Source organism: Rattus norvegicus, chromosome 1 (genome assembly GCF_036323735.1).
Source record: "Rattus norvegicus strain BN/NHsdMcwi chromosome 1, GRCr8, whole genome shotgun sequence".
In the NCBI taxonomy this organism is placed as follows: domain Eukaryota; kingdom Metazoa; phylum Chordata; class Mammalia; order Rodentia; family Muridae; genus Rattus; species Rattus norvegicus.
In genome coordinates this window covers 109,021,954-109,049,397 of record NC_086019.1, presented here as the reverse complement: position 1 = coordinate 109,049,397, position 27,444 = coordinate 109,021,954, and the positions used below count along the sequence as shown (strand labels likewise).

At 41.7% G+C, this 27,444-nt stretch overlaps 1 protein-coding gene across 7 annotated transcripts in view; it reads right to left on the bottom strand.

Annotated features, from left to right (window-relative positions):
• The window catches only part of Nell1 (neural EGFL like 1), an 864,397-nt gene that overhangs the window by 660,461 nt on the left and 176,492 nt on the right, over positions 1 to 27,444 (bottom strand). For all 7 annotated transcript variants that reach the window (NM_031069.2, XM_063275221.1, XM_063275215.1 and 4 more), the window contains 1 exon segment: positions 20,598 to 20,694. In NM_031069.2, the coding sequence (NP_112331.2) occupies positions 20,598 to 20,694 (97 nt within the window).

Below are 27,444 nucleotides of genomic sequence, written 5' to 3'. Positions count from 1 at the left end.
CTGTTATACCTCACTTGAGCATTCTCCTTTGACTGGCAATTAGTTGAACAGTTTTTCAGGTTTCTTTGGACATAACAACAACCTGAGACAGTTATATTTATAGACCTATCCTTGGTATATTACCAAGAGTTTCTTTGACAATTATATTGAGGCGTGGGGGTTGGGGATTTAGCTCAGTGGTAGAGCGCTTACCTAGCAAGCACAAGGCCCTGGGTTTGGTCCTCAGCTCCGGAAAAAAAAAGATTTATTTATATTGAGGTGTGGAAGCCCTGTATAATAAGGTACATTACCGAAAAGGTGTACATCACTCTTCCTTTGGGCTCTGTCAATTAAAATTTTCACAATGGGTCCATTGCTCATATGCCTCATGCTGATAGGTGAAGAAATGTTATCACATTAACTGTATGAATTTCCAATATACCTTTTTAGTACATTCACTGGCTATTCACATTTCTACTCTGGAGACATGTCCTTTCCTGTCTTCAATCTATGATCCTGATGGTTCTGTGACTCTTCTATAGTTTTATAGTGTCTTTAACAAATGCTCTTTTTTTCCTTTGAACCAAATTGCTTCCATATTTTAAAATTCAATACAACCCAACATACTGCTAAGACCTTCTTTGTTGGAGTTTTCAATTTTATTCAGTAGTAGTGGAATGATCAATATTTTCTTTAATGAGCTTGCATACTTTTAAATTTGTTTTCCTTTGATTGAAAATACTTTTCTCAAGTAATATATCCTTATTATGGCTTCCTGTCCATTTACTCTTCCCAGCTTCTCCCTATCTCCTCTTCCCTCCAGATCCACTCCCTTTTTGTCTCCCATGAGAAAACAAACAAGATTCTGAAGGAGAATAATAAAATATGATATAGTAAGATATATCAAAAATAAATGCATTGGAATTGGACAAAACAAACAGAAGGAAAAGAACCCAAGGAAAAGAGACCCACTCATCCACACACTCAGGATACCAAACTAAACTGAATACCATAAAATACGCTAAATACCTGGTGCAGCCCTGTGCATGCCCTGTGCATCCTGCCTCAGTCTCTGTGAGCTCATATGAGCCTCGCCAGAGGGCCTTGTTTTCTTGGTGTCTCCCATTCCCTCTGGCCCTTACACCCTTTCTACCTCTTCTGAGGGGATCTTGCATTTTTTATCTAAAGGACATCTAACATCTAAACATGTGCAGTTACTTTGTCTGTGGTCGCTGTCTCTTGGAGTCTTGTTTTTTCCTCAAAGGAAGTGGAGGAGGAATAAATCTGGGGAGAGAGGAGATTAGAGGGAGCTGGGAGGAGGGGAAGTCGAGGAAACTGTGGTTGGGATTACTGTCTGAGAGAGGAATCTATTTTCAATTAGAAATATTAAAATGTGTTTTCAAACACAGCTTCTCTACCTTGAGAACTTAAAGAACTGAATTCAATTATAATTGCAATTGATTCTTTGTGAGGACGCCGGTGTACACCAGAAGCATTTCCTGACACTAAACACAGAACATTAATATCTGTTAGTGAAAGCCGCGTGCTGATCATTTATCTGTGTGATATGTATACATTTTTAAATAACAGAAACCCATAACTTATCATTGATAAGCCCTCCTTTCCTCATTGGTCAGATTGGCACTTCAGTCATGCATTGAGTCTCCCAAGCTGCCGCGTCTTACGATTCAGCCTTTACAGCCTCCTTTCTGCCTTCTTGGTTTATGGGCTGCTCTTCGCAGGAGCAGCATGCGTCACGGGTTGCAGTAACTTTATAATGAGCTTCGAGACCTGAAAGAACAAATCCTTCCCTTTTCTTTTTTTTTTTTTCCAGAAAATGTCTTCATTATTTTCTGCTTCTGGTCTTCCATTAGGATTCTAGAATCTACTTATAGATTCTAACACACACACACACACACACACACACACACACACACACACGCATGCACACACACACGCATGCACACACACACATAATGTATCTAATTCCATTTTGAAATTATTATAAGTCCACTGAAGCTAGAGGTCACTATGGAAATTTTTGACATTTTAACTATATCAAAGTTTCTTCTTCAATAATATAATTCCACCTCTACCTATGCAGATATTCTTCAGTGGTTTTTAACAAGATTTTAACTCTGAGAATTTCTTACAGAATTCTTCTGATTCTATCCCCCCCCCATTCCCCAACTCGTCTGAGATCTAACCCATTCTTGTTTTCCCTGCCCATCCAATTACATGATCCCTATTTTTGTTAAACCCACTGAGTCCAATTTGTGCTATTTACACAATTCTTGAGTGTAGGTGACATACCAGTGTGTAGGTGTGGCTGTTGCTATGGCTGTTGCTGTGGATGTGGGTGTTGGTGTGGATGTTGGTGTGGGTGTTGGTGTTGGTGTGGATGTTGGTGTGGGTGTGAGTGTTGGTGTAGGTGTTGGTGTGGATGTGGGTGTTGGTGTGGGTGTGAGTGTTGGTGTAGGTGTTGGTGTGAGTGTGGGTGTTATGTGTGCTAGGTGTATGAGTGTTGGTCCATCTACCAAAGGTCACATGCTTCGAGAAAACTGACTCTCCCTCTCTAAGCATTCAAGCAACTACGAATACCTCATCAGCTAAGGGTAGGACTCCATGGTCATATCCATGGTCGTTTCTTGAATTTGTCTAGCTGGAGCTCACACAGGTCTTGTGCCTGCTGTCACAACCACATGGGTTCATACGTGCAGCTTCTGTGGCATCCAGAAATGGTAACTGCTTTGTAGTGATCTACCCATTCTGGCCTTTGTAATCTGCACAGCCCCTCTTCTGATGATCCCTGAACCTTTGGAGGTTGGCATGACACAGATGCCCCATAGGGTGATTTTAAAGACTAAAGTATTAGATTTGCTTACCCTTCATACTGCATTTGATTTGGTGATCTCCTGACATTACAAATGATACTTTTGGTTTGTCCACGTTTTTGTAGTGTTTGCTGCACCAGTGCAACTGGTGGGTTTTTTTTGTTTGGTTTTTTTTTGTTGTTGTTGTTTTGATTTTTACACCCATTCCCCTCTCTGTACTCTCATGTTAGTATTAGTAACTTGAGAACAGCTTTTCACAAGGACAGTTTAAGACAGAGTGAATATTTACACTTCTTTTTAAAAACTCCTTGTTTTGCTGGTGACCTCTAGTCACAGCCAACACAGAGGCAATAATGACAAGTACCCATTTCGAACTGGCTTTGGTAGGAGCTCTCTCTGTCAGCCTGATATTTAATGTGCGTTTATTTTATATACTCTATTAGTTCAGGGATGTTTCCCCTCATGGATAGTTTACTAAGGATCTTTTGCCATGAGTCAATATTGAATTTTATCAGTGCGCTCCTTCTCTTGAGATGACCCTGTAACGTCTCCTTTTGTCTGTTTAATGTGGAAGATTACATTAACACAGTAATACATTAAAAACAAATTTGCATTGTTGAAATAACCAATTTGCTCTCAGGCTCTCACTCTGTTGCATGCGTATGCGCACGCGCACCCCCCCCCACAGACACACACACAGAGGGAGGGAGGGAGGGAGGGAAGGAGGGAGGGAGGGAGGGAAGGAGGGAGGGAGGGAGGGAGGGAGAGAGAGACTTTTAAATTTTTATATAATCTGTTCAAAACTAAGCCAGTTTATGCAATTATTTTTAAAGTAGTTTTAATACAGCTAGAAAAATCGAGATCACAAATCCTGATGAGTCAGGCAGGAAGCACTCTCCTGTACTCTGTTCTCCAGAAAGAGTGATGTAGGACTGAATGGTCCCCTAAATTTGAGGCAGCCAAGTGCCCTAGGCTATCTTAGCTAAGGAGCTGCTGGTAGAAATAGTAAATGACAAAGTCGACCCAAATTTTTGCCCCTCACTATGTCCATGCCCTGTGCAGTACAGAGTTTTAGACAGCACCGATTTTGTATGCCCTCATGACAAAGTGGATTTGTAACTTCATAGGACGCTGGATTACTGAAAACAAGCAACACGAGACTTTCAAGCCTGGGTCTCAAAGAGCCCAGTTTCTGCATGAGCTCCAGAAACTCTACTCAGCCATCAGATAGAAAAGCCTGGACTAGACTTCTGGGAAATGGAAGTTATCGAAGAAAGGTGAGCTATCCCAGCTGTCTCACTATAGGAAAGTCCAGCAAGTGCTGTGAGTGCCCTGAGTGAACTGTATGAGAAGCGGGAGTTCCCAGCCATGCACAGACCTGGTTGCAAAATTAATTCCACACGGACGCTGCTTCCAAAGGTAGGCTGTGTCTGATCTGCTGGTGGCAAAATTTGAGGCCAACAATACTGAGTCATAAACTCACTTGTTCGAATGATAATAAGACTACCTATGCTCGTTAGGGTAATTTATATTTTTTTAAAGATGTTCTCACTTTTTCACTTTATTATTATATTAATACATGGTCATTGTCTTACATATTTTATATCCCTTACTGGTGTCTTTTCACAATAATTGCTTTCAATACTTTTCCCTCACTTTCTCTCTTTTTTTTCTTTTTTTTTTTTCGGAGCTGGGGACAGAACCCAGGGCCTTGCGCTTCCTAGGCAAGCGCTCTACCACTGAGCTAAATCCCCAACCCCCACTTTCTCTCTTTTAAACTGTATGTGTATATGAGTCTTTGCCCACATTCTGTGTACAGCATGCATGCAGTGCCTCCAGCGGCCAGAAGAGGGCATCAGATCCTGGGAACAGAATTCACAGTTGTGAGCCGTCTCCAGTGCTCTGGGAAACAAACTCCCTGTCCTTGGCAAAGTTAATAGACGCTCTCGATCTCTGAGGTTTTCCATTGTCCTCATTTTTTTCTTGTTCAAACTTCTATATCTTTTTAAAAGACCAAGTTTGGTGGATTTTTACCCTGCCTAATCACTGTATTAACTTCTGCTCTTATATGATTCTTATTTCATGCCTTTTATTATTTTTCGGATCAACTTCAGAGCTTTTTTCCAACTTTCTACTCTGGCTACTTAGCTCATTAAAAGTGTTTCCATCTGAGAATGAATCCTTCTCTCGTGTCTTCTTTTATTCTTCTAGATGCTTATCCTTCCCTTAAACCAGACTATGATTTTTAAGAAAATGGCTACACCGTTACCTGGATAAAAGTGAGAGGTCAGTCACTTCCCCCAGACTCACTACAGTTGCACTGAAGTTCCACTGTTGTCTTACAACATCGTCCGTGAATCAGCCCCATGAGTTGGGTGAAAGCTCGTCTATTTCTTTGTGTGACGTCAACATCCCCATGTATCAGTTTTTATAGAGACATTATTTGCAAGTCATGTTATGTAATGGATACTGGATTTATAAACAGCATAACACAGATGAGTCAAGTGTGTTGAGCTCACATGCTGACTAGCATTTTGCCTGTTTGATCTATAAATTACTAACTAAAGTACGCTAAAAAAAAAACAATCCATTTACTTTCCTTAAGTCACCTACTGTGCATGTGAATATATGTATTTAGTGGGAATCTTCATCAAAGAATATTGTGCACATAAAAATAATACACAAGTTATGAAAATACTGCTGGTGGGTTAAAGTGACATTGTGGAATTGCTAACTAATCTAATGAACAAAGGATGGACAATACTTGCAGGCCACAACTCTCCTTTCCAGTCATCCCTCCTCCCTTCCCAGCGACGGCCTGGACCACGTCCGGTTCATCCTCCCTGTGTTTCGTTGTGATAGAACAGTGAACCCTCAGCTCACTCTGTTGTTGGGCTCACTGCCTGTGAGGTTCAACCACACGGACACGGCACAATTTGTTCATGTTAGTCACTGGGTAGAATACACTTCTTAATAAGGCTGCGATTCCCAAATCTCATACTTTCAATTGGATTTTTGTTTTGTTTTTCTGCTATGGATATTGCTAGTAAAAAAAAACATTTTGTAAGACTAGAAGGATGACTCAGAAGAGCACTTGCTGCTCTTTCAGAGGACTGGGTTCTATTCCCAGTACCCATATGATGCACATACATGCAGGCAGGCAAAATGCTCATAAAAATAAATATAAATAAATCTTCACAAAAAGATTATGTGTGCGTGTGTACAGATGGATGTGTGTGAATACATGTATGCACGTGTGGTGCGTTTATGCCAGGGAATATTATTCCTATTTGGTTAAAAACAGATTTCTTTATTAATTCACAAATGCACGCGTGAACATCTTCCCGTGGCAGTCACACCAACTTGTATTCACACCTGCAGCGAATGGACGTTCCAGTTGCTCCGCATCCTGGCAAAAGATCTGTTCATGTCATTCTTGTTAATGTTAGTTTTCTGATCAGAACTCGGCAGTATCCATATGCGGCTTTCTCACCCCAACTGCTAACCAGACGGACGCCTTTCCTGTATTTACAGGTCTTTGGATAGTACCTTCTGCAAAGTGGCTTTCAGCATGTTTGTCCGCTTTTTGACTGGATGGAGGTTTCCTTGACTTGAAGAGCTTCACTGCATGGTGTAGATCAAAGGTCTTTGCAGGATGTAACTGTTAGAAACAGCTTGGGATGTGTTATGGCCTGCCTTTTTTACTCCCAGTAATGTATTTTACTAAAAAGAATTAGTTATTTTAATAAATCCCACTGGAGCCACCTAATTCTTTACGGTTACTATGTTCTCTTTAGAATATCTTCTTCACATGAAGGTTGTAAAGACACTCTTCTATGGTGTGTTAGTCAGGCTACTACAAAGAGACAGAACTTACAGAATGAATATGTGTAATACATATATGCAAATATGCACATAAAATACACACACATATATGATTTGTCAGAATCCAACCATGACTGGCTGTGAACTGAAAGTCCAAGAATCCAGTAGTTGCTCAGTCCACAAAGCTAGGTATCTCAGCAGATCTTCAGTATGTGCTGGAGTCCTGAAGAAGTAGACTCCAGTGACAGTGAAGGAATCGATGCGCTAGGACAATGAGGGCAGGCAGGCAGAGAGCAAGGGCTTCCTTCCTTCTTCCGTGTCCTTATAGAGGCATCCAACAGAAAGTATGATCCGGATTAAAAGTGTGCATCTTTTCATGTGTCTTCATACCGTAAAGGCTAGAAGTGGATTACCACACTTCATACCGAGCAAAGAGTTTCTTACAGGTGTGCCCTCCATTCCTGGATCACAGTTCTTTCAAATGTAGCAAAGTTGTCAACCAAGAGTAACCATCACCTGTGGTATCTCCTACTCGTGGTTTGGGTTGGTCTGAATTGAAACTGGTTTCCCTTGAGATGCAAAGGGTCCAAGTTAGCTATTTCCAGAAAACCTCAGACGATGAGACCTCCATCCCTCCTGGGCCATCCTTCCATCCACGGGGCCCTGCTTCTGCCACACACGCTGATTCCCTCGTTAAGCCTGTGCGTCTGTAGAGTTACCTATGGTTGGGTAGTGACCCCTGGGCTTTGAAATCAAGGTCAGTAGTCTCTCCTGCCTTCCCAAGCTACTTTGGACCCATTTTCCTTGGTAAAACTCTTATTTCATGTTAGCATTTAAAAGTAGTTTGTTGTTGCTGTTGCATTTAAACAGGACACAGCAGGAACTGAATCTTAGAAGTCCATTTGAACCCACTATTCTAACCCTGCATATGAGTACCTTTTCTGTATTTTTTAAAAACTCTATTAAATTTGTCATTTGACACTTTCAGACATGTTAACAATGCATTCTTTTTTTTTATCAAGCATGATGAGGAAGGACACTTTTTTTTTATTAACTTGAGTATTTCTTATATACATTTCGAGTGTTATTCCCTTTCCCGGTTTCCGGGCAAACATCCCCCTCCCCCCTCCCCTTCCTTATGGGTGTTCCCCTCCCAACCCTCCCCCCATTGCCGCCCTCCCCCCCCACAGTCTAGTTCACTGGGGGTTCAGTCTTAGCAGGACCCAGGGCTTCCCCTTCCACTGGTGCTCTTACTAGGATATTCATTGCTACCTATGAGGTCAGAGTCCAGGGTCAGTCCATGTATAGTCTTTAGGTAGTGGCTTAGTCCCTGGAAGCTCTGGTTTGTTGGCATTGTTGTACACATGGGTTAACAATGCATTCTTATTACCTTCCCTCTTTCCCTCCCTTCCCTCACTTCCCTTTCCCCATCAGCCCCCTCTCCTCCCTACAGGTCCCCTACGTGGGGTCTTTTTGGTTTGGTTTGAGACCTAGTGCTTTCAGGCATTTTTTATTGTTCTCCTGGGTTTGGAGCCCTCCACTGGAGCCTGGTAGGCTCACCAATGATTGCTTAACTGATGCTGTTGACCTGTCAATTACTTTAAATTGTGAGTATTGTGAACTGGAGTAATATCCACTCTTTTACATCGCACGTGTCTCTCCTCCTGCCATATTTTTGGCCACCGGAAGTTTAAAGACTGAGTTTCATCTCTGCCACCCTGAGTGTCCTCAAACTCATGGCTTCAGTGATTCTCCAGCCTCAGCCTCCCAGTAGCTGCGGCTCCTGGGGCCTGCCTTAGGCCCAGACTGATGGAGGAAGCATTTTGTTTGTTTGTTTGTTTTAATCCCCTCTTTTCCTTACACTTAAATTTGACCTGTAACACAAGTTCTATTATTTAGGCCTTGATTTACATTATTACATATAAACTTAAAACCTGAGTTATGGAGTTCCCCCCACTATTTTTGTACTTCGGGTCAATCATCCTATACTGTAATGCTGGCATAACCTTATTTTTCTAAAATTAATTAATATTATAACCAATAACACAGTAACTATCCATGTTTGTGTCTGCTTTCAGTATTTTTTACCTTTTACTTTTCAAGATTGATTTAAATTGCATGAGGGTATGTGTCTATGTGTGGGTATTACATGAAGGGAGGTGCCTGCATAGTCCAGAAGAGAATGTCAAGTCCCCTGGATATGGAATTACAGATGGTTGTGAGCCTCCCAACATGAGCGCTTCGAACCAAACCTGAGTGCTGTTAAAGAACAACAAACACCCGTAGCCGCGGACACATTTCTCCAGCCCGTCTTTACCAACTTTTCTCCTACTTAACAATATGTGCTTTCTTTAGAAAAAAAAATTAAATGAAAACCTGGAGGTCATAAGCTAAGAGTTTTGACCTCCTGCAGATGCTTTATCTTACCGACATCCTCACCTACAGACTAAGCTGTGTCTGCACGGTTACTTTGAGGAGTTACTTCTCTCCTGAAAATTCTAAAATATTTCCCCACCTTTGAACTTCTCCTTTTGTATTTAAAAACCATTTGATCCAAACTGTTATTTTGCTTTAATTCTTTTGTCTCTTAAATACTTTTAATATCTTCTTCGTGTAATATACCATTAAAATCTTCCAAAGAGTCCTTTCCTCTTTGCATTCAAGGTTTGCAAGGGAGTGTTACAAAGCAGCCCTCTGAGAGGGGAACTCTCCTTACCCTGGGACTCCAGATATCACCACATGGCTTGCTTTGGACAATGCACCATTAGCCATGCGATCAGTTAAAAGTGCCTTTTAAAGCACAAATTCTAGGGCTTGCTTGCTCCTGGTGCTCAGAATCCTAAAGCTACCATGTTCAGATGCTCAAACCGTGCCATTAGAGAGTGAGATGCCAAAGGGAGAAGAAGGAACAGGCATCTTGGTTCACCTTGCCACTTGCTGGGGGGCCAGCTGGCCACAAGCTCTCCAAGGAGCCCAGCAGGCATAGGCAGAGCAAATAAAAAACAGAAACAGAACCGGACCTGGGTGCTAAGTAAAAATGATTCTTTAAACCTCGAGATTTCTAAGTGGCTAAGTGGGCTGCAAGTAACACAGAGTACATTCATTTTACATCCCGTAATGATAACCAACATGTTTTAACAATTCAGAAAGTTCCTAACGATTATATTTCTAACAGACCCTACAGCATTTTCCTCTCTTAAGTTCTCTAGATTTAATTTGGAAATTAATTAAGCATTCTTCATTCCTAAATTGTTCACATAGATATGCCAAATATATGGATTGGATAGCTATTTCAGTATATAGTAGGTACACATACATGTACACATATCTGTGAACACACACTTCACATGTATATAAAGTTCATATTTATCCTTCTTTTCTGCATTTTAACCTCTTCCTCCCTTCCTTAACTCTGTAGACCTGTCTCAGGGTAACGACTCTCTCAATAAGGAACCTTTTACACTGCCCACCCCACCTGCGTTTCAGCTAATGCTTATTGGACTCACTGAAGATGACGAGAGTTTTCATCCCTAGAAGTGCTTTCCGTTCAGTCACTCGCAGTCAGATTCAGTCTCTGGTTAGCACATTCTTTAATATTGTGTTCCTTTAAACATCTCAAACAAGAAATTATTTGCTAATTTCACTTCTGCAGCCCCTGAAGGACTGATTTATTTCTTTCCCTTTGTCACCCATGATGATTCATACACTCCTCCTTTCAACAATCAATCAGTGGGATACCACAAGAGGGCTGACCTAGAGTGACTTCTCCTGAGGTAATTTGCATTACAGCATTACCTCTAACAACCAAGGACTGCCTGGAGCAACTATTGCATTAAACCTTGGGTGATGTCCACATGATGACGGGGCTGGGGTTAAATTCTCAAAAACACTCTGTTTTTCTAATCTGAGCGGAGAGAGAAACAGGCTGGTTTACGCACCATCTGGCCTCGCTGAGTAATAGACTTCCTCTGCCTCCTCTCCTCTGAGGCTTTAGTTCAGAAGTTTCTATCCCATACTCTCCAACGTGCACAGGATCTAAACGGCGACTCATACTTCAGAGTATGAAAGTTCCAGCTAGAGTTTTCGCACATCGGTAACAGGGGTGTGCAATGGCTCACACGGTTTGTAAAATAATCTGGCAGTTTCCTATGAACTTGAACGTTATATTTCTGACTCGGTGATCTCACTCCTACATATTTACGTAAGTGAACAAAACCTTTTACTTGGGAAAAAAATCTATCTGCAAATATTCCTAGAGACTTTATTTATATATAACAAAAACTGAAAAACACTGACATGTTCATCATTTGAAAAACAGTTTCACAATCATGTGTGTGTGTTTCCTAGATTTACTGTCAGCTTGACACATCCCAGAGTCACATGATTTGGGAGCCTCAGGAGAAGGGTCACTCCAATGAGACTGGTCTGTGAGCATGTGTTTTTCTTGACTCTTATTGACACTGGGTATGAGGAGAGGGGTCCAGCCCATGATGGGTTACATCCTTCCCTTACAGATAGTCATGGCCTATATGATAAAGCTACCTAAGTTTAAAAACAAACCAGCAAACAGCACTCTATAGTTTCTGATTCTAGTTCCTGCTTGAGTTTCTGTCCTGACTTCCCTCAATGATGCACTGGCTGTAAGCCAAACAATTCCTTCCTTACCCTAAGTTGCTTCACCATGATATTTGTCTCTAGAGCAAAAAAGTAAACTTATACAGCGTGATTTATTCATACTAAAAAACTGAAACATTATTCGGCAATGTAAAAGAGTGAACCACACACAAACAGAAGAGTTTGCGTGAATCTCAAGGTGCACAGTTGAACAAATGTCCATATGCACAAACCATCTCACTAACAGAACATTTACATTCTGGGAAAGCAAGTTTTCAGAACAGATGAGTGAGTTTGGCATAACGACTGGGAGGATATCAGAGTAACTCTCTTCATAGCAGCTGCAGGGATGAACTAAAATTTCTCAAAATAATGAATGTTTAGAGGGGCACCTTTTGAAATGTTTTTGTAATGTGGTGGCATGATGCAGCAGGAGGTGGTGCCTTAGTTGGTCCTACTGAAGTACCCTTCAAGAAGGTATCAGCCATACAATATGAAATTAAGTTAATCTGGGACATGGGAACAAAGGCCTGGGGAATGGAGTAGAGGCCGAGAAAGAAGAGGAACAGAGAAGGACAGAAAAAGAGAGTAGAAATAAAGAAGGGAAGACATGTGGGGCAGAAAAAGAGAGAGAGGAGGGAGAGAAAGAGGGAGGGAGGCCAAACAATTCTTTTATAGCAAGCCAGGTTCCTGATTGTTGCTAGGTAACTGTTGGGCGGAGCCTAGAAGAAATGCTAACACCTTTTACTGTGTGTAAATTGTATCTTAATTTTCAAAGGAAAAGACCAAGGCTCTGTGTTTCTAGTTGGAATATACTCTTCTAGTTTTTTTTCTCTCCTCCATTTATTTAGTCCCTAAGGATTTCCTTTCTTGTAAGTACTATGATGAATTTAAAAATATTTCACCCATATTTTATCCAGCATTTATAGGTATTTCAAATCAGAAAGTTTTTTAAAATACCAGTCTTCCACATTGCCAGAGGCAAAGCCTAACATTCTTTACAGAACAAGAGTATTTTAAAGTTTAATGGTGTTAATTTGCCAGTGCATTTTATCACGGCATCTTCAGGTTTCCACTAAGAAGAATACAGTTCCTGTATCGTCTTCATAGACAAGAAAACCAAACGCAAAGAAGTGAGATTTTACTTCTTATGTGTGAACAGGTACTTGTCCCAGATTCAATTATCATGTATGCTGATGATGGACCCAATCTTTTCTATCAATGTGATAAAACACCAGGTCAGAGGCAACTTAAAAGAAAGAGTTTGATTGGGTTTAAAGTTCTAGAGGATTATAGTCTATGATTGTGTGAAAAGGTACTGAGGCAGCCAGCTAGATCAGTAGTTAAGATCCACTCACAGAAAGCCAGCCAGGAGAGCTAGCTCCAAATGGTGCTGACCAGTCTTTGGCAACTTCAAAGCCAGCCCCCAGTAATATATCTCCTCCAGTAAGACCACACCTCCTAATCCTTTCCAAACAGTTCCACTAACTGGGAACCAAATACTCAAACACATGAACACATGAGGGCCATTCTCCTTCGAACCACAACATTTATTTAAATCTTCCAGGATTAAGAGTTTAATGGGATACATCCAATGGGTCATTTATGTTCTTGATCACCCATGCCTACCAGGACAGAGAACTCAGTAGTTTATCCAAGGAGAATGCAGCATAGTGAGGTCCTAGGGAAAACTACTCAGTTTTCTGTCTAGTTTAAAAATATCTACTTTAGGGAAGTCCCACACCCGCAGATCCCGGCCCGCAGCAGCTCTCTGCTCCCAGACCCGGTGAGAGAGAGACCCAACCGACTGGTCAGGTGGGCACTCCTGAGGCTGCAAAGCGGAAGAGACCACCAACTCTGCTCACCCCTGCCCACATCCCTGGCCCAAGAGGAAACTGTATAAGGCCTCTGGGCTCCCGTGGGGGAGGGCCCAGGAGCGGGAGGACCCCTGCCTGAGACACCGCCGGAACCTGAAGGAAACAGACCGGATAAACAGTTCTCTGCACCCAAATCCCGTGGGAGGGAGAGCTAAACCTTCAGAGAGGCAGACAAGCCTGGGAAACCAGAAGAGACTGCTCCCTGCACACACATCTCGGACGCCAGAGGAAAAAGCCAAAGACCATCTGGAACCCTGGTGCACTGAAGCTCCCGGAAGGGGCGGCACAGGTCTTCCTAGTTGCTGCCGCTGCAGAGAGCCCCTGGGCAGCACCCCACGAGCGAACTTGAGCCTCAGGACCACAGGTAAGACCAACTTTTCTGCTGCAAGAAAGCTGCCTGGTGAACTCAAGACACAGGCCCACAGGAACAGCTGAAGACCTGTAGAGAGGAAAAACTACACGCCCGAAAGCAGAACACTCTGTCCCCATAACTGACTGAAAGAGAGGAAAACAGGTCTACAGCACTCCTGACACACAGGCTTATAGGACAGTCTAGCCACTGTCAGAAATAGCAGAACAAAGTAACACTAGAGATAATCTGATGGCGAGAGGCAAGCGCAGGAACCCAAGCAACAGAAACCAAGACTACATGGCACCATCGGAGCCCAATTCTCCCATCAAAACAAACATGGAATATCCAAACACACCAGAAAAGCAAGATCTATTTTCAAAATCATATTTGATCATGATGCTGGAGGACTTCAAGAAAGACATGAAGAACTCCCTTAGAGAACAAGTAGAAGCCTACAGAGAGGAATCGCAAAAATACCTGAAAGAATCGCAAAAATCCCTGAAAGAATTCCAGGAAAACATAAATAAACAAGTAGAAGCCCATAGAGAGGAGACACAAATATCCCTGAAAGAATTCCAGGAAAACACAATCAAACAGTTGAAGGAATTAAAAATGGAAATAGAAGCAATCAAGAAAGAACACATGGAAACAACCCTGGATATAGAAAACCAAAAGAAGAGACAAGGAGCTGTAGATACAAGCTTCACCAACAGAATACAAGAGATGGAAGAGAGAATCTCAGGAGCAGAAGATTCCATAGAAATCATTGACTCAACTGTCAAAGATAATGTAAAGCGGAAAAAGCTACTGGTCCAAAACATACAGGAAATCCAGGACTCAATGAGAAGATCAAACCTAAGGATAATAGGTATAGAAGAGAGTGAAGACTCCCAGCTCAAAGGACCAGTAAATATCTTCAACAAAATCATAGAAGAAAACTTCCCTAACCTAAAAAAAGAGATACCCATAGACATACAAGAAGCCTACAGAACTCCAAATAGATTGGACCAGGAAAGAAACACCTCCTGTCACATAATTGTCAAAACACCAAACGCACAAAATAAAGAAAGAATATTAAAAGCAGTAAGGGAAAAAGGTCAAGTAACATATAAAGGCAGACCTATCAGAATCACACCAGACTTCTCGCCAGAAACTATGAAGGCCAGAAGATCCTGGACTGATGTCATACAGACCCTAAGAGAACACAAATGCCAGCCCAGGTTACTGTATCCAGCAAAACTCTCAATTAACATTGATGGAGAAACCAAGATATTCCATGACAAAACCAAATTTACACAATATCTTTCTACAAATCCAGCACTACAAAGGATAATAAAGGGTAAAGCCCAACATAAGGAGGCAAGCTATACCCTAGAAGAAGCAAGAAACTAATCGTCTTGGCAACAAAACAAAGAGAATGAAAGCACACAAACATAACCTCACATCCAAATATGAATATAAAGGGAAGCAATAATCACTATTCCTTAATATCTCTCAATATCAATGGCCTCAACTCCCCAATAAAAAGACATAGATTAACAAACTGGATATGCAACGAGGACCCTGCATTCTGCTGCCTACAGGAAACACACCTCAGAGACAAAGACAGACACTACCTCAGAGTGAAAGGCTGGAAAACAACTTTCCAAGCAAATGGTCAGAAGAAGCAAGCTGGAGTAGCCATTCTAATAGCAAATAAAATCAATTTCCAACTAAAAGTCATCAAAAAAGATAAGGAAGGACACTTCATATTCATCAAAGGAAAAATCCACCAAGATGAACTCTCAATCCTAAATATCTATGCCCCAAATACAAGGGCACCAACATACGTAAAAGAAACCTTACTAAAGCTCAAAACACACATTGCACCTCACACAATAATAGTGGGAGATTTCAACACCCCACTCTCATCAATGGACAGATCATGGAAACAGAAATTAAACAGTGATGTAGACAGACTAAGAGAAGTCATGAGCCAAATGGACTTAACAGATATTTATAGAACATTCTATCCTAAAGCAAAAGGATATACCTTCTTCTCAGCTCCTCATGGTACTTTCTCCAAAATTGACCATATAATTGGTCAAAAAACGGGCCTCAACAGGTACAGAAAGATAGAAATAATCCCATGCGTGCTATCGGACCACCACGGCCTAAAACTGGTCTTCAATAACAATAAGGGAAGAATGCCCACATATACGTGGAAATTGAACAATGTTCTACTCAATGATAACCTGGTCAAGGAAGAAATAAAGAAAGAAATTAAAAACTTTTTAAAATTTAATGAAAATGAAGATACAACATACCCAAACTTATGGGACACAATGAAAGCTGTGCTAAGAGGAAAACTCATAGCGCTGAGTGCCTGCAGAAAGAAACAGGAAAGAGCATATGTCAGCAGCTTGACAGCACACCTAAAAGCTCTAGAACAAAAAGAAGCAAATACACCCAGGAGGAGTAGAAGGCAGGAAATAATCAAACTCAGAGCTGAGATCAACCAAGTAGAAACAAAAAGGACCATAGAAAGAATCAACAGAACCAAAAGTTGGTTCTTTGAGAAAATCAACAAGATAGATAAACCCTTAGCCAGACTAACGAGAGGACACAGAGAGTGCGTCCAAATTAACAAAATCAGAAATGAAAAGGGAGACATAACTACAGATTCAGAGGAAATTCAAAAAATCATCAGATCTTACTATAAAAACCTATATTCAACAAAATTTGAAAATCTTCAGGAAATGGACAATTTCCTAGACAGATACCAGGTATCGAAGTTAAATCAGGAACAGATAAACCAGTTAAACAACCCCATAACTCCTAAGGAAATAGAAGCAGTCATTAAAGGTCTCCCATCCAAAAAGAGCCCAGGTCCAGACGGGTTTAGTGCAGAATTCTATCAAACCTTCATAGAAGACCTCATACCAATATTATCCAAACTATTCCACAAAATTGAAACAGATGGAGCACTACCGAATTCCTTCTACGAAGCCACAATTACTCTTATACCTAAACCACACAAAGACACAACAAAGAAAGAGAACTTCAGACAAATTTCCCTTATGAATATCGACGCAAAAATACTCAATAAAATTCTGGCAAACCGAATTCAAGAGCACATCAAAACAATCATCCACCATGATCAAGTAGGCTTCATCCCAGGCATGCAGGGATGGTTTAATATACGGAAAACCATCAACGTGATCCATTATATAAACAAACTGAAAGAACAAAACCACATGATCATTTCATTAGATGCTGAGAAAGCATTTGACAAAATTCAACACCCCTTCATGATAAAAGTCCTGGAAAGAATAGGAATTCAAGGCCCATACCTAAACATAGTAAAAGCCATATACAGCAAACCAGTTGCTAACATTAAACTAAATGGAGAGAAACTTGAAGCAATCCCACTAAAATCAGGGACTAGACAAGGCTGCCCACTCTCTCCCTACTTATTCAATATAGTTCTTGAAGTTCTAGCCAGAGCAATCAGACAACAAAAGGAGATCAAGGGGATACAGATCGGAAAAGAAGAGGTCAAAATATCACTATTTGCAGATGACATGATAGTATATTTAAGTGATCCCAAAAGTTCCACCAGAGAACTACTAAAGCTGATAAACAACTTCAGCAAAGTGGCTGGGTATAAAATTAACTCAAATAAATCAGTTGCCTTCCTCTATACAAAAGAGAAACAAGCCGAGAAAGAAATTAGGGAAACGACACCCTTCATAATAGACCCAAATAATATAAAGTACCTCGGTGTGACTTTAACCAAGCAAGTAAAAGATCTGTACAATAAGAACTTCAAGACACTGAGGAAAGAAATTGAAGAAGACCTCAGAAGATGGAAAGATCTCCCATGCTCATGGATTGGCAGGATTAATATAGTAAAAATGGCCATTTTACCAAAAGCAATCTACAGATTCAATGCAATCCCCATCAAAATACCAATCCAATTCTTCAAAGAGTTAGACAGAACAATTTGCAAATTCATCTGGAATAACAAAAAACTCAGGATAGCTAAAGCTATCCTCAACAATAAAAGGACTTCAGGGGGAATCACTATCCCTGAACTCAAGCAGTATTACAGAGCAATAGTGATAAAAACTGCATGGTATTGGTACAGAGACAGACAGATAGACCAATGGAATAGAATTGAAGACCCAGAAATGAACCCACACACCTATGGTCACTTGATTTTTGACAAAGGAGCCAAAACCATCCAATGGAAAAATAGGTAGCATTTTCAGCAAATGGTGCTGGTTCAACTGGAGGGCAACATGTAGAAGAATGCAGATCGATCCATGCTTATCACCCTGTACAAAGCTTAAGTCCAAGTGGATCAAGGACCTCCACATCAAACCAGACACACTCAAACTAATAGAAGAAAAACTAGGGAAGCATCTGGAACACATAGGCACTGGAAAAAATTTCCTGAACAAAACACCAATGGCTTATGCTCTAAGATCAAGAATCGACAAATGGGATCTCATAAAACTGCAAAGCTTCTGTAAGGCAAAGGACACTGTGGTTAGGACAAAACGGCAACCAACAGATTGGGAAAAGATCTTTACCAATCCTACAACAGATAGAGGCCTTATATCCAAAATATACAAAGAACTCAAGAAGTTAGACCGCAGGGAAACAAATAACCCTATTAAAAAATGGGGTTCAGAGCTAAACAAAGAATTCACAGCTGAGGAATGCCGAATGGCTGAGAAACACCTAAAGAAATGTTCAACATCTTTAGTCATAAGGGAAATGCAAATCAAAACAACCCTGAGATTTCACCTCACACCAGTGAGAATGGCTAAGATCAAAAACTCAGGTGACAGCAGATGCTGGCGAGGATGTGGAGAAAGAGGAACACTCCTCCATTGTTGGTGGGATTGCAGACTGGTAAAACCATTCTGGAAATCAGTCTGGAGGTTCCTCAGAAAATTGGACATTGAACTGCCTGAGGATCCAGCTATACCTCTCTTGGGCATATACCCAAAAGATGCCTCAACATATAAAAGAGACACGTGCTCCACTATGTTCATCGCAGCCTTATTTATAATAGCCAGAAGCTGGAAAGAACCCAGATGCCCTTCAACAGAGGAATGGATACAGAAAATGTGGTACATCTACACAATGGAATATTACTCAGCTATCAAAAACAACGAGTTTATGAAATTCGTAGGCAAATGGTTGGAACTGGAAAATATCATCCTGAGTGAGCTAACCCAATCACAGAAAGACATACATGGTATGCACTCATTGATAAGTGGCTATTAGCCCAAATGCTTGAATTACCCTAGATCCCTAGAACAAACGAAACTCAAGACGGATGATCAAAATGTGAATGCTTCACTCCTTCTTTAAATGAGGAAAAAGTATATCCTTGGCAGGGAAGGGAGAGGCAAAGATTAAAACAGAGACTGAAGGAACACCCATTCAGAGCCTGCCCCACATGTGGCCTATACATATACAGCCACCCAATTAGAGAAGATGGACAAAGCAAAGAAGTGCAGACCGACAGGAGCCGGATGTAGATCGCTCCTGAGAGACACAGCCAGAATACAGCAAATACAGAGGCGAATGCCAGCAGCAAACCACTGAACTGAGAATAGGTCCCCCGTTGAAGGAATCAGAGAAAGAACTGGAAGAGCTTGAAGGTGCTCGAGACCCCAAAAGTACAACAATGTCAAGCAACCAGAGCTTCCAGGGACTAAGCCACTACCTAAAGACTATACATGGACTGACCCTGGACTCTGACCTCATAGGTAGCAATGAATATCCTAGTAAGAGCACCAGTGGAAGGGGAAGCCCTGGGTCCTGCTAAGACTGAACCCTCAGTGAACTAGTCTATGGGGGGAGGGCGGCAATGGGGGGAGGGTTGGGAGGGGAACACCCATAAGGAAGGGGAGGGGGGAGGGGGATGTTTGCCCGGAAACCGGGAAAGGGAATAACACTCGAAATGTATATAAGAAATACTCAAGTTAATAAAAAAAAAATATCTACTTTATAGAGTACTTATGCCACTAAGTGCACTAATACCGTGTATATTCAGCAAGTATTCAGTAGTCATTGCCATGCCTTTCCACTAGTATGAATGTGTGCACACAACCAGCAGTGTCAACTGTGCCTAAAGCATAGGAAACATCATGAAAGAGGTGGTGGGATAACTGTAAGAGCCAGGTTTTGGGAAGTCACTACAAGTTTGTGTCTCCTAGACATGAAAGGGAAGCTCAACAATACAGCTGCCTAACAAGTCCTAAATAATGACAACACTAACAGGCATGCTAAGGTGGGAGGGGGAAATCTCATGAGACCCTGTCATTGACAATGGACTATAGGCAGCTAACAACTGGTAGGAGAGGGAGAGTTAGTCTTTCCCAGGAATGAACTCTCCCTGATTGTTTACTCAATACCAAGGAGTAGGTCCTGAAATGATTCACATACAAATAACACCAAACAGTCTCGCATGCTATATTTATAATTTATGCATATACGTATAACAATATTTATTTTCTTAATGATCAAAGAAACTTATAAAAGAGAGGACTCAATTTGGGACTCGTGCTTCCAGAGGGTAGTAGAGTCAGTCCATGACCACCCAGACAGGGCATGCCGGCAGGCAGGCAGGCCTGGTGCTGAGCAATGGCTGACAGTATAGATGTTGAAACAAGAAACACAAGGCACAGAGAGAGCTAACAGGGAGTAGCATGAACTTTTGAAAGCCAAACCCCAGTGGCACACCTCTTCTAACAAGCCCATACCTCACAATACTTCCCAAACAGTCCTACCAACTAAGAACTAAGCTTTCAAATGTATAAGCCTATGGGGGCCATTCCCATTCAAACATTCATAGCAATCAAAGAAAAAGAGGCCATGATTTTAAAAGGGAGTGACAGGGAAGATATGGGAAAGGCTGAAGAGGAAAGGGGGAAATGATTTAATTATATCCTAGTTAAAATTGTAAAAAAAAGGAAAGAAGGGAGGAAGAGAGGAAGGAAGGAAGGAAGGAAGGAAGGAAGGAAGGAAGGAAGGGAGGGAGGGAGGGAGGGAGGAAGGAAGGAAGGGAGGAAGCAAATTGAGCATTTCTCAATATATGTGAAAATCAGAGCTTACTTTGAAAAAGCCATGCTTTTGGTTACGTTGCCCAAGCCACAGATTGCTTCCTGGAGGAAGGTTGGTCTCCGGAGGGTCTATCACACGCTCGTAAATCCTGTAGGAACAAAGAATATAGCTGCTAATAGAGGGGCTTAAAGCAGAACCCAGAGGTGCCATTTTGTCTGCGTAGTTCTACATAGCTGCTAGTGTAAAAGGTTAAGATATGGCATGCTTTAAGTGACAGGTACCGTGACAGAGATCTTCTCTATGACAGTACTGGACACATTGTCTAGGCACCTCATGCCTTTCTTACCTCTTTTACCATAAGGTTGGAAGAATGGGACAAAAAGACACCATTTTGAATGTCTACTCTGAGCAATGATTCCTGCACAAACTTGAAAGGAAGTGATTTTATCCAAATGGTACAGGTCAAAGAGCTGATGTAGAGAGAATGTAAGCATGTCCACAAGTGGGCCAGCAGGGATAAAGTACACATCAGCATTGTGATAAAGCCATCATCTCTCTGGCTCCAGGAACTGCCACATGGACACATCCCATCAACAACCAATCACAAGGTATTCATTAAGCAGGACTTATGCTCCAAATTCTGTAATAGGTAATAAGAAACTAAAGCAATGAGATGTGGACAGACAGACTCCATATACCCTGACGACCATGAAACTTAAGACAAACAACATCCTCACACATCCAACATATCCCAGGCTTGCCCACACAGAAGGTGGGACTTCAGAACAACTGTCTTGGTTCCATCCCGCCAACATCAGGTAAATAATGAGACTGGTTAAAATATATGCCTTCTCGAGACCAGTTGATCCCAATCCTCCAGTTTCTCCCCCATGGCAAACACTTCTCAGTCCCTATTTTGTTTTCTGTGACAAATACCATGACAAAAATCAACATGGGACAGAAAGGGTTTATTTGGCTTACATAAGCTAGAAGCAGAGACCATGGAGGAATGCTGCTTACTGGCTTATTCCCAGGCTCACGGTTGGCTTCCTTTCTTATACAACCAAGACCCACCTACCCAGAGATAGTACAACTCACAGAGGCCCACATCAATCATTATCAAGAAAATGCCCCCAGTGGCATGTCCACAGGCCAATTTGATGAAGGCAATTTCTCTACTGAGGTTCTCTTTTTCCAGTTGTGTCGGGTTGACTATCAAGATTAGCATCCCAGTGTTGGAGGCCCAGAGAACTCTCGATGGGTGAAATTGGAGAGAGTCGTACATTTCAGGTCCAAGTGAGGGCCCTACCTACTAATGTTTTCCATGTTTTTTACCCAGGGATGCTACTGAGGAGTCATTCTCCAGGTTATGCCAGGACCTCCAGGTTATCACAGGGCTGACTGGAGAGCAGAGGGTGGTGTATTTCTCTAGAAGGTTCTCAGAAGGAAAGTGTAGAAGAACTGAAGACTTCCAGTTATAAGAAAAGTAAAAAACAGACTCTTGCTATTAAGTCTGAGATACCTTTTACACAAGCTATGCAGCCCATGACTCCATATCTCCAGGAATATGCAATCCAGAAGACTCTGTGCAAAGCCTTGTTAGGAACATGAAATACATCAGGGCTTTTCCCACTAATTATATTTCCATTATAAATGGAAACTCAAAACATAATCAAGGAGAAATAAGTTTCCTTTAAGAAGATAGGCTACGTTTTCTTCATAGGAATCCAACCTTTTGTGTGTGTTAAATGAGCCTTCTTGGGTAAAACAATTTGTTAAAGTGGCTTTCTAGCACAACAGTATATTACATACTCTCTCTTAAAGGGTTCTCGGGCTGGTTCTGGTAGAAAAACTAGAAACAAGTCAAACTTACAACAAAAGGGGGGGGGGCGTAAATTATAAAAGTCTCAGCTTCCAAGAATTTACTATAGTCATTAAGAGTGATAAACATGCAGATTGTGAGAAATGAGAAAATATATACAAAATAATTTTCACTAGAGGACATGAGATACAAAGTTATTTATGTACTGTGGAGATAACAGTGGAAAAGTTATGTCTGACATTGGTGAATACAAGACAGGCTAAGGAAAAATGAAGAACACTGTATTTAGAGGATGAGATAGGATCATAATTTTCTACAGGGCTGTCTCGCTAATAAATTTAAAATATTGTCAGCCCATTTACCTTAGCCTGTATTTTCAAGCGTTCACCTCTGTCAGAGGAGTTTTCGGTGTGGCTGCTTTCTTCCTTACACTCTTCAATATACTCTTGAACCCTCTCCACTGAGCAGAGTGGGCCCTTAATCAGTGTGTAGAGAGCGCACAAGTGAATGGAGAATGGATCAACCAAAAACTACCAGCTTCCCATTCTGTCCATCTTTCTGATATTAGCAGCTGCTTCCTGTGCCTTGACAACAGTGGAGGAAGCAAATATTTGACATCTGTCATCACCAACTAGAACAGCATGACCCAAAAGACATGTGTGTCCCACTAGTGCTCCAATGTTGTATGCCCAGTCCCCACTAGGGTCTCCTCTACAGGCCAGGGAGAAGTATAAGACGCTGCCTCCCTGGCAACCGATGTCTTCCAAAAAGCAAAAGTCACTAGAGAATGTGTGCAGCAGCAGACAGAGTCAGCAAATTGGATACACATATAGCAACACATGGGATTTTAAAGGCACAGTATATTTTTTTAAGCTTGCAAACTCTTTATAAGAGACATCAGATAGATTAACTAGTATAGCCATGGTGGGATAGCATATAAGTGCTGGGCTTTGAACTCGATGTTGTGACCATTCTCCTGCACTGCCTTTTTAGATATTCAATAAAGAGATTTCACTGCAGAAACCATAGACAAGCTATTGCTTCCCACAAAAGTTAGACAAACAGAGCCTGTAAATTTTTTTTCAGAGAAAATGCCAAAGAATTTAATGAGATCACTCTTGGATAACTCAAGAATTATCTTAACTTCTGAAAGGGGAGGATGTGATTTGTCTATCCTGGTGCATGCACACATCACAATCCAAGGTGGCATCTTTTTGTACAACAGCAATACAAAGGTACAATTTATACAAATAAATTACCAGTCCTAACTTGATGACATCTAGAAGGAAGGGAGAAGAGAATTCTGTAACTGAGACAAGGACACACTTTGCAGGCTCGCTGAGATGGTCACTAGATTGAGACAATTTGCAGGGGAAAGTCCTCAGAAGACAAGCATGTCCACAGTGAGAAACAGTTCTATTCTGTGTCCGTTTTTCAGAGTGGTCTTATATACCTATTTTGTATTACATTTATGTCTTTTTTGTTGCTTCCTTACTGATCTCTGGTACTGTATGCTATGTGACCCATGTGAGTCCCTCTTCAACTTCGGACTGATACAATTATACGGCACACTACTGTTCCTAAGATCATGACCATAGCTGGGCTTTCCAGACTTCCTAGCAGAGGAAGGAAGAACTCGGGTATCCCTGTGACCTTGGCTCAGTATGTTCCGCCCCTCAAGCTGTGTTTGCATTTCCTGACTGCCATTGCTCTCATCCTCTGCAGGGTCTGCATGGAGTGGAGCCTTCGCCTCAGCACCCAGCCCTGTGTCTGTCTGCTCCATTGTACCCTTTGCTGATAGATCCTCCCTGATGGTTTATGAAGTACCTCGGAGCCACCTGGTCACTCTCAAGAACTTAGCTTGTCTTGCCCCGATCAAAACAGATAATTCCAAAATGGGTGCTTTGCTCATTGATTCTCTCCTCCCATAGGACACCTTGAAGGGGAGACCTTGTCATTTTCAAGTCAGCATTTCTAGTGTCAAGAAGACTGCCAAATTTAAGTAGTACACATCTACTCTGAATGAATGAATGAATGAATGAATGAATGAATGAATGAACAAACGAACGAACGAGTGAATGCTTCCTGGATGTTCAAAATTACAGGATGATAGTTAGATGGGTATAAAAGCCTACCAGGTTGAAACTTTAGAATAAGCAATTCATGAAGCTAGATAATTCAGACTGAGAAAAGAGTTTGCCAGAAGAAGTGCTTTGCAGCATGCCGATAACCCTTAGGGAAATAAAGTCAGTAAAATGAGTGAAATGTGATCATCCCTTCCTAGCATCTCCCTCTGCTATCTCCACCTCATGAGGATTTACACACAAAGCTAGAAAAAAAGCAAGACAAATGCTTCTCATTGTTTCCCACACCCAGAGAAGAGAGGGGGGTAGCAAATTTAAATCTGTCAGGCAGGCACACTGCTAACAGGGAGGCTAGATGGCTGTATTTCAGAAAGGAGGATAAACAGTGGGCAACTTGAAAATTAATTAGATCAAGAGCTAAGCCAGTGACTTACAGTTTCAGTTGGTTACATTATCATCATCCCAAATAACACTGCACTTTCTCTTCGGATCATATAAATCTTTTTGCTTTTACCAAATTTATCACACTCTCATAGCCTGTCTGATACAAATAATGAATTACTCCACAGTCATCTGAAATCTACCCCTTCTTTTGACTGCAGAAAATCTAATTCCCACTTAGTCCTGTATCTGAGGCTTCTAGCTCACTTGAGCCATTAACCATGGTGCTGACTACTAAGTGGTATTGGAGGAGTTATGGGAAATGCGCGTGCCATTAGTATCCATCAGGAGTTTAAAGTATAAGGATCTCATTTCTAATACACCACCATGCAAAATTAGACATCCAGTCAGACATAAAACCTGCCTCAGGAAAGCGAGCAGCTGAGAGTAACTGACAGTCAGGATAAAATCAACCAGTGGATCCATCAGGAATTTGTCCACCAGGAGCAAGCCCTCTTTATGTGTGACTTTATCACCCTCCTGCTTAAAAGACCAGTCCATATTCCTCAGAAAACCAGAACTTACTGTTCCAAAGTGATGCCCTCAGCATTCAACGCTATGCAATGTAAGGGTTAAACCATAAGGCATAGGAAGGAACACTCAGTGCTTATTTATCTGGATGAAGAAAGACTCTGAAGGGATCTCAAGGACCTCTCCTAACTACATAGAAGAACGAATTTCCAACAGAAACGCGTGAATTGTCATGTACTACATCCCTGTCTACCAAGACACAACAAAGCCCTACTAAGGCACTGAATGAAGATGTTTGATCTCAGGCTTTGCCTCCAACCAAGTGGAGAAGCCTCTTCCCATAAGAATGTCAAGGTGCTTTCTAGAAAGGTTCCTCTGCAGAACACAAGATCATTTTCCCCAGACGTCCCCACTGCTGTACTGATAGGTGACCTTGCACACAGTAAACCCTTCTTCTAGTTTAGGCTATAAGAGACAAGCACATGCTTTCTCCTGATGGCCTCATAGGAAAGTGTGAGAAGAACCGGTTTTTTAAGGCAACTAGCAAATCTAAGGTTCTCCATCTGGTGTCATTAACATTATCCCTGAAGCCCACAAATGTTGAGTCCAGAGGTCTGCACGGCACTCCGAGGCTCCTTAAATCTCAGTCACTGTGATAGGGCACATCGCGAGCTGTACACAGTGACCTGTTCATTTCCTGGCTGCTATTTATTATCTTCTAACATGGAACCCAGGACCCAAAGAGCTTGTACCAGAAGGACATGAAAGGGTGCCCCAAGGAGCAGCTCTGTAGTCCCCTCCTACTATCCGCTTAACAAATCCAGATGACACTCAACAAATGATTAGATTTTAAAATGCACCTCTGGCATTAGATGGGAGAAACAGTGTCACAGGGAGAAGAGCTGGTGGTGTAGGTTGGGCTGGCTGACCAGGGAGTCCCAGGGACCTCTGTTTGTGACTTAGCAGCTCTAGCATTACAAAGATAAATGTAACACCAGACTGTTTATAATGTGGGCAGTGGGGATGGAACGCAGGTTCTGCAGGAACTTTGCAAATCAGTCCATATCGCCAGCCCATCTTCTCCTGATTCTTCCCAACACTTTTTCTCTGCCTGAAGTTCATAACCAGAATCAACCTAAAATGCTTCGAATTTGCAGATCAATGTCAAATAACGCAGTCACATAATTCTACATACTTATTAGTATTTTATCTGTGACTTGGAAGTATCAGCATTTCTTAAATCTGTAAGAAACGATGACACTGGTGTTATGGTTTCAGCCATAAGAGACTTGATGTAATAGCATCAGGATTTAAAATGACATTAATAGGCAGGAATCAGGGTCAACTCGATGAAATTTAACACTGGGGGGAAAAAAAGGCTTCCATGCTTAAGATGTGCAAGTCCCTTAAGCACAATGTGTGAGAGTCTAAGAGTAGACAGATCTCTTAGGTGTACAGCTGGGGAGGGGGGCGCTCTTAGCTCTTCTGCATTAACAGTGACTTAATACTGTCAAAAGGAAGACTGGATGAAGTGGAAACTTCTGGTTCGGAAAGTTAGTTAATGTCAAACGATGGTTTTCTGGGACACACAAGTGAAAGGATGGTCTTCTGGAGCAGACACAGGAAGGAATGTTTTCCTGAAGAAGACACAGGTGAAAGGATGTTTTGATAGAGCAAACACATGAAAAGGCCAATGATGAAGGAGTTTAATTATAACCCCATAGACAGTGGGAGACAAGCACTGAGCACTGGTCTGGTTTGCTCTGCCTTGCTATTCTTCCATTACTACATGCATGTAATAGCTCACCTTACATAGCGTTGTTGTTCTCCAACAGTAGCGATGCCACAGACAAACTCCCTAAAGAACTGCTGCTGAGGTTCCTACAGCAACTTGCTTCTTCCACAGCCTCGCCTCAGGCTGGTTGGCAAGCCTTAAAGTTTCTTCAGGCTTTAACTACAGCTGCTAGTTCATGCCTGGTGTCTACTTGCTGTAGCTGCTGGTTTGTGCATGCACGATGTCTGCCTAACTGGAGGGCTGGTCTGCAGCTAGTGAACTGTATTTGGTGTTTGCTACAGGACT